The sequence below is a fragment of the Leptonychotes weddellii genome, chromosome 9 (genome assembly GCF_054177405.1).
Source record: "Leptonychotes weddellii isolate Sample4059 chromosome 9, ASM5417740v2, whole genome shotgun sequence".
NCBI classification, from domain to species: domain Eukaryota; kingdom Metazoa; phylum Chordata; class Mammalia; order Carnivora; family Phocidae; genus Leptonychotes; species Leptonychotes weddellii.
Genome location: NC_138377.1, coordinates 27,581,347 through 27,589,315, shown reverse-complemented (window position 1 = coordinate 27,589,315; position 7,969 = coordinate 27,581,347). Strand labels below are relative to the sequence as shown.

Sequence of the window (7,969 nt, the reverse complement as noted above, 5' to 3'; positions counted from 1 at the left end):
CCTGGCAGGAAAAGAGAGACAACAGAAGCAAACAATGTCTTACTAAATTCTGTGTGCAATATAAGATGATAAATACAGAGAAGTGTTTTAAGTATGTTGTCTTAAAATACTTGCACTCAATTTTCAAAACTTTAAACACAGTAATTTAGGTAGCAGGAATATTAGATACAATCTATAACGTGAAAGAAATATTAGATTCCATCTATAAAGATCATGAATTTTTTTAATGACTTACAATAAAATCCGATACCTCATCTAGGATAATAATTTAGTTTTCTAGAGAATCAGAAATAAAAACTGAATAGTATACTTGTCTAAAACTTTAATCATGGATCTTTAAATGCTCTTTAATTCCAGGGAAAATCTAAATTATTAAAGTGCATAAGAATCCCTATCATTAAACAAAGCAAAACTTCTACCGACGAGGTGATAGGAGTCCTTTTTATTTACATCTACCAACAAACAAAAAAACACTAGATAGCTTTCCCTCCTGCTTGCCATTTGCTTCATTGTGAACGTCTCAAGGTCCTCTCAGGAGTTGATGTCCAAACCCTGAGATGAACCCTGGGAGGGAAGCAGGCCCACGGCAGAAGCTGTCGCACAAGCCTCCAGATGCAGGGAGGGCGGCATGGCTTGGGCCCGCACAGCGGGGCTGGTCGAGGGGAGAACTGGAATACTGTCAGTGTGTCTTTGCTGACCCACAGGGGCAGCCGTCCAAGTGAGGCTCAAAGGTACTGAACACTTCAGGTCTAAAGGCCCAAGTCCTATCAGGATTGTTTAAAGCAAGTTTCTCCCTATACCAATGGTTGGCCCAGAGGCAAGGTCTTACGAGGGTTTTTATTTTTAAAAGCCTCCCCTTCCCACTCTGGCCTGATGCCATTATGTGACAGCTTTCTTTTTTGGAATTCCTGGGGGAAAAAAATGTGATGGCTGCCTGCACATGTCTGTTGCTACTTTTAACTGCTCATCTATTTATGAATTCTCTTAACTAGACTGTGAGCTCCTCAAGGGTCCTTAATTCATCCCCTTCCTCCATGGAACTTCCTCAAGTGTCTTCTCAGTAACTGTTCCCTGTTGCTGTCTGCAATATAAATGTGACATTCTTTGTGAAAGTGTCTTAACTAAGGTGGTGTCCAATCAACAAATGCTTACTGGATTATCCATGGTAAAAACTGGACACAACTGGTTACCTCAGGGAAAGTCTTCATACTCATGCTGTCAGGATTATGTAAGGCCTATAGTCTAGATAATATATTTGGAGGACGGAAATGATTTTTTTTTTTAAGCCAGAGAATTAGTCTTGGTTCAGCTCTCTTTAGTGTTTTAAAACCAACGTTCGATATCACACGAACAGAATGGTTTGCACCTCATTAATGTCTTTGGTATTCCTGAGCATCCATTCATCCATAGCCTTCTCTCAAGGTTTCCCCATGAAACATCCACCAAACTTCCCTACCCACTAAAACAAAACAAATCCCCTTTCCTTCCCATTCCCTGCAAAAGGGTTTATTAAAAGCCATAGCCAGTGTTTAGAGCCTTTCAAAAAAACCTGCAATCCAAACCCTCTCAACTGAATCAGGAGCAGAGCTGATTTCATGCCTATCCTGCCAGAGAGCAGGTCCTTCTCTTAGAATTTGCCTATCACTAGAAACCAAAAAAATCTGTTAGATGGCCTGAGAGGGTTCAGGTGTCACCTTGGGGTCATTATCCTTTTGTATTTTAGAGTTCTTTCACTGGGTTGGTCTGGCCTCATCACCAAAGCTCTGACCACAGTCATTCCAGCTGATCCTTTAACAGGACTATGAGGTACCAAAAAAGTCACTGGGGCAGCCCAGAGAACGAGTAAGATTTATCTTTACATCTCAAAGGGTGTGGAACAGATCGACTTGCACAAAGCTGGATTATGGCATTTTACCTCCACTTCAGCATAGCTATAATGAGAAGAAATATTGTTCTAAGATTTTTAATTAGTTGCTTTTTTTTTTTTTTTTAATGACTCAGATTGGGCATCCTCTTTCAAGGCTCATTCTCTCACTCCTGCTATGTATCAAATTCTTCCATTAAGAACTTCCCTTTTATCAGAAACCTGAAACCACAGAGCAGCTTTCCACTTCTTTAATTCTCCGTAAGGCATCACTATTATACTGTCATGTATGGATATGTGTGTGTGTGTGCACACGCACGTGCGCACGCATTTATTTTATAAAAGTAAAAAGGCTCTCATTATCCTGTGTTTGATATAGGCACCCAAGTATGTAGATAGAAATTAAATAAAGGCCACAAAAACTTCCCAAGGAAGATCATTAAGAAGAAAAATCCTCTCTTCTCTTGCATCACACAGCTGGCCTTTGAGGCATGCCAGCTCAGAAAAAGGTATCACCGTGCTGACGGAAAGACCGACCTTTCCCTCTTTGGGTGGTAGCTGAACTTCTGTTGGTGATCCGAGCAAAATACTTAACTCCCCATTTGTTCTAAGCATGTCTTTTCTTCAGCTTTCTTTCAAACAATGCCTTCACTCTCCCATTATATATGAGGATGTGGACATTTGGACAGTGAGGTCCTGCTTGGGTAGCAGTCTCTTTCAAGGACGTGTTGGCTATGCAGAGAGAGGGAAGGATATGGGAGAATGGCAGGGGACGAGGGTGAGAGGGAAAGAAAACGTGTCTTCTAGTGGGAGCACTGGAAGAGAGCAAGCTTTTCATAGTTGCTGCCGGTATCTCACGAAGGCCCAGGCTGCCACCATGGTGAGGGCAAACGCTGGCACCAGCACCAGAGCTATGGGGATGCCACTCGGCTCCCCTTCACTTCGTTGTCCTAGAGGCCCATTCTGCACCTGTAACTGGAAGGGAGAGAAAAACGTTAACTCTAATGAGCAATGTGTGTTTATCCCAACTGAAGTGTCCAGGTTGACACATTACCTGGGTCACGCCCACCCAAAGCTGTAACCTCCAAGCACTATCTAGCAGAAGGAGTCCTCCTTGTTTGTTCCAAATTGATCCATCAGCGCCATCAACTCTTTGGAAAGAAGTCTGACGGGGAGGCATTTAACCTTGCTGTGCTACTGACCTAAAGAGACCCGAGGGTGAGCAGATAACCTCTTCCTGTTTCTCTACTGCCTCCACCATGTTCTGTGTGTATCACACTAGGAAAATGAAGATAGGAGATGAAACCTATTGATCCTGTAGGGAACCTCAAAATTACTGGGCAGGGGCAGAGGGTGCCCACCTTCCTAGAAATGTTTACTTAGAAAGATTGCCAGTTCTCGGGCACCTGGGTGGCTCAGTTGGTTAAGCGACTGCCTTTGGCTTAGGTCATGATCCTGGAGTCCCGGGATCGAGTCCCGCATCGGGCTCCCTGCTCAGCAGGGAGTCTGCTTCTCCCTCTCCCGCTCCCCCCTCTTGTGCTCTTTCTCTCTCTCACTCTCTCTCTCAAATAAATAAATAAAATCTTAAAAAAAAAAAAAAAAAAAAGAAAGATTGCCAGTTCTGAGCAATGTTAACACAGGTACAGTGCCATTTTTGGAAATACTTCCCAATTCCCCAAAGGCACCAACTCCCTCTTGATATGGTGTCATGGCCTTCATCTCTACTTTGTAACACTAGACAGACAAAGACAAAGAGGAAACTTATATGGAACAGAGGTAAAAGAGAGGTAAACAAGTAAAAAGAAATCATATCCTAGGGGCGCCTGGGTGGCTCAGTCGTTAAGCGTCTGCCTTCAGCTCAGGTCATGATCTCAGGGTCCTGGGATCGAGCCCTGCATCGGGCTCCCTGCTCGGCGGGAAGCCTGCTTCTCCCTCTCCCACTCCCCCTGCTTGTGTTCCTGCTCTCGCTATCTCTCTCTCTCTAATAAATAAATAAAATCTTCAAAAAAAAAAAAAAAGAAATCATATCCTAGTGGTAATAATTTTCCACTGCCTAATAAGCATTACCTTTTGAGGCTGGGTGGCATTTCTTCAACTTTTTTTTTTTTCTTAGCAAGCCAGTGAATGGGGGACAGGGAGGTGTGGGGGGTCGGGGCAGGGGCAGAGGGAGAGAGAGAATCCTAAGCAGAGTCCATGCCCAGTGTGGAGCCTGGGCTCGATTAACTGACTGAGCCACCCAGGTGCCCCTCTTCATATTAATTTTTTTTTTAAGATTTTATTTATTTATTTGACAGAGAGAGATGGCGAGAGCAGAAACACAAGCAGGGGAGAGGGAGAAGCAGGCTTCCCGCTGAGCAGGGAGCCCGATGTGGGGCTTGATCCCAGGACCCTGGGATCATGACCTGAGCCAAAGGCAGACACTTAACGATTGAGCCACCCAGGCGCCCCTCATATTAACTTTTAATAGCTAATTTGCAAGAGCTTTGATACCATTTTGTTTCAGTTCAATTTAACCTCCTCATTATAACCCGTGAAAAGTCTGACCCTTCCATCTTGAAAGGCAGCGCTGCATAAACCACCTTTTCTATCCTCTAGCCCACCTCTACATCTTTCTTTTTTTTTTAAAGGTTTTATTTATTTATTTGAGAGAGAGAGAATGAGAGAGAGCACATGAGAGGGGGGAGGGTCAGAGGGAGAAGCAGACTCCCTGCCGAGCAGGGAGCCCGATGCGGGACTCGATCCAGGGACTCCAGGATCATGACCTGAGCTGAAGGCAGTCGCTTAACCAACTGAGCCACCCAGGCGCCCCCACCTCTACATCTTTCACTCATTTCCTGTTCAGATGTCCCGAGAGGGCACGCCCAATAATAAGATATGGTTTTTAGGGCTAGGCCAATTCTCTGACCAGACAGAGTTTTATTAGGGGTTACTATGTTTTATTAGGAATTATTTATGGATGTTTCCCAAAACGTGAACTTCAGAAATCATTTCCCACATGCCTTCAAAAAGAACTCTAATCATACCTGAAGTGTATAACCACATTCATTGCTTGCCTTTACTATTGCATAAAGTCCTCCATGCTTTAGAAACAGAAGAGCCAAGGCAGAAACAGCTAATTACCAATACTGTCTCCTATTGACCTGTTTTCTAATCCATCACACAGATTCTGCTTGCAACCCTGGTATCTCTCATGCCTCGCCCCTTCTGCTTTGTACCATCTCCTATCAAGCTCTTCTTCAGCCTCTGAAGCCTCACTCAAAAGAGCTGAGTGAGGCAATGACAGCATCATTTAAGAGGGCACACGGAACCTGTGTCGTAAATGCACCCCGAAGTCCTTGGTGCTAAGGGAGGAATTAGGTCTACCGGCTTCTCTACCCATTATCCAAATTATAAAACACTAGGAACTAAGAAGTGGATGCAGGGAGAGGTGCTGCTTTGACTCAATTCTTTTAAAAATATTATTTATTTATTTGAGAGAGAGAGATAGAGAGAGAGCGCATGAGGGCAGAGGGGTGGCGGGGGGCAGAGGGAAAAGCAGATTCCCCAATGAGCAGGAAGCCCGATGCTGGGCTCAATCTTGGGACTCCAGGATCATGACCTGAGCCAAAGGCAGACACTTAACCGATTAAGCCACCCAGGCATCCCTTGACTAAATTCTGAATTCCATGTCCTTTTTCCTGGAGATCCCCTTTGAGCATTAGAGCTTTGGTCAAGAGAGTCACCAAGTTGATAAGAAAAGGGTTCATGTGGTGATCGGGAAAAGTACACAGTGGGTATCAGAAAGCCCCCCACCTCTACACTTCAAGTTTCATTAATAAATATGTTCAAGGGCAGACATAGGTTTCCTTCCCTACTAAAAAATAAAATTGATTCTGGTTGAATTTTCTCCCCATTTATTTTATTTTATTAAGATTTTATTTATTCATTTGACAGAGAGAGAGAGCACAACCAGGGGGAGCAGCAGAGGGAGAAGCAGGCTCCCCGCTGAGCAGGGAGCCCGATGTGGGACTCGATCCCAGGACCCCGGGATCATGACCTGAGCCGAAGGCAGATGCTTAACTGACTGAGCCACCCAGGCGCCCCTCCCCATTTATTTTAATTTGGTTGTCAAGCTTTACATTTAAGGTACATCGCCTGGAAGCTAGGACCTAGGCTGCAAGCAGACTGTCTGAATTTCCTTTCATGATAAGCAGAACTCCCTGAAGACCCCTGCCTGTGCCAGACAAGCTTTTCAAAAGAGTGAGAATGAAAGAAAAAAAAAAAAAGCCAAATGCACTACCGAAGATTACGCTATATGCTCTATTCCCAAGAATGATACAAAAGCGGTGTCAGCTTGCTGGCTGCAAATAACACCTACCCTGTGCTGCACTCTTAGGGACACAGCATAGCCTGCATTACGAAAAAGGTCTACAGCATCTTGGTGCAGCAAGTTCCTTAGGTCTTGGCCATTTACCTGTCAAAAACAGCAAGAAAAGTAGTAAGAGAGGTAGAATCATAAGTCAAAGATTTATATTCATGTGACTAAACATTTAAAAACTACAGAGCAAATTCCAAGGACTAGGAGAATGGGGCAAGTACCATAGAACTCAGAGTCACTTTTTCCTAGAACTGAGGTTCCAAGGTTTAAAAAAAAAAAAAAGTAGTCTTTCCACCTCAGGTCCTGCTGCCTGTTTCATTTTGAAACTTGGGTTTCTGTTACTGTACCTGTGTGTCTTCCTTGAGCATCGGCCTGCTTCCCTACAGCTAACATGGTCTTCTGGGTTACCACCCTATCCTTTACATTGCTAATCCCTGGCACTGCTAGCTTCAACTCTAGAAATATAACTCTATGAAACAAATTTATTCTGAGGTGGTGCAAACCTACTAGCCCATTCTATTGGTCTTGTTCAATTGTGGACAATTTCCCTTGATTCCATGGATACTCCCATCCTCCACAAATTTACTAATTTTACAGTATTTCTCTGATGATACAAATTCCCAAAAAATGCTTCAGTGTAGGTCAGTCCTACCATTTAGAGGTGAGGGATGACCAGCGGTATTAATACTTCTTAGTGTCAGGAATGACACTGTCCACAAGTGATATCTACCCTACGTCATACTCAGTGACACCGCATAGCCCACTTTATGCAAGATCCACACACCTTTTGTACACATCAACATCATCAACAGCGGCAAGAACACCTCATGTATTTATCTGCTAGGTTCTGTGCTGTATGCTTTCCATACGCTGTCTAATGTTGTTGTCACGATAATCCTATGAGGTAGACACCATTTTTATCTTGTTTTCACAGATGACGAAACCGGAGCTTAGCAAGGTAGATAATTTACCCAAAGTCACAGTAAGTGTAGGAGCTAGGGGTAGTGTTTTTAAATATCGGGAGTTAAGTTACAGTGCCCTTGCAATTGACTGTTCCTTCTGCACTATTGTTCTTCCACCTGGACTCACGAACTATTCTTAGCTGAAGATCAAGCCATTGATTTATTCAAGCCTCTCATCTTCCTTGTTACTGTCTTCCTTCTCCAAGAGGTTCCTATCATTCCTCCACACAATCTCCTGCTAGGTGAATTACTCTAACAACACTTTGATGTTATAGACTGTCTACCTTACTCTTAGAAAACTGACCACGATCTCTACTCCCTTCACACTTCCTATTCCTCTACTGAATCTGCTCATTATGCTCATCAAAACCTTCAATAACCTTTTTAGATTTTACCTGCATCCTTACCCATCTAGGAGTTCTTGCTGTTATTTCAACAAAGCACTTCATAAACTATTAGAATCCCTTGTCCCCATGATCTTCTGCCATCTTTCCAGTCCTGCACAACACACTGCATTTACTTTCCTTGTCATCACTGAGTTTAATGTACCTGGGGAAAAATACACACTCATACTTTCCAGCACAGATCCATGCTGGCTGACACTTGCTGTATCCTTATGACCATTCTACTCATCTGGTCAACTCCCTAACGAATGCTCAGCAGCAGCTGTTCCAGACCTTTCCTATCATCAAACCCCAGCTCTGATCCTATCTCCTCTCTCCAGATTCCTTTGCCTTATCTTTTTTGAGAATACTGATAACTCCTCACACTCCATGTTCTTTCTTT

The 7,969-nt window shown here is 43.6% G+C and overlaps 1 protein-coding gene across 2 annotated transcripts in view; it reads right to left on the bottom strand.

The window, feature by feature from the left end:
- Positions 1-423: 423 nt before the first annotated feature.
- The window catches only part of SYNJ2BP (synaptojanin 2 binding protein), a 38,673-nt gene continuing 31,127 nt past the window's right edge, over positions 424-7,969 (bottom strand). For both annotated transcript variants that reach the window (XM_081830342.1, XM_006734467.3), the window contains 2 exons: positions 6,222-6,317; positions 424-2,839 (listed from right to left, as the gene is read on the bottom strand). In XM_081830342.1, the coding sequence (XP_081686468.1) occupies positions 2,699-2,839; positions 6,222-6,317 (237 nt within the window). In that variant the 3' untranslated portion in view covers positions 424-2,698. The remainder of the gene's footprint in view (positions 2,840-6,221; positions 6,318-7,969) is intronic.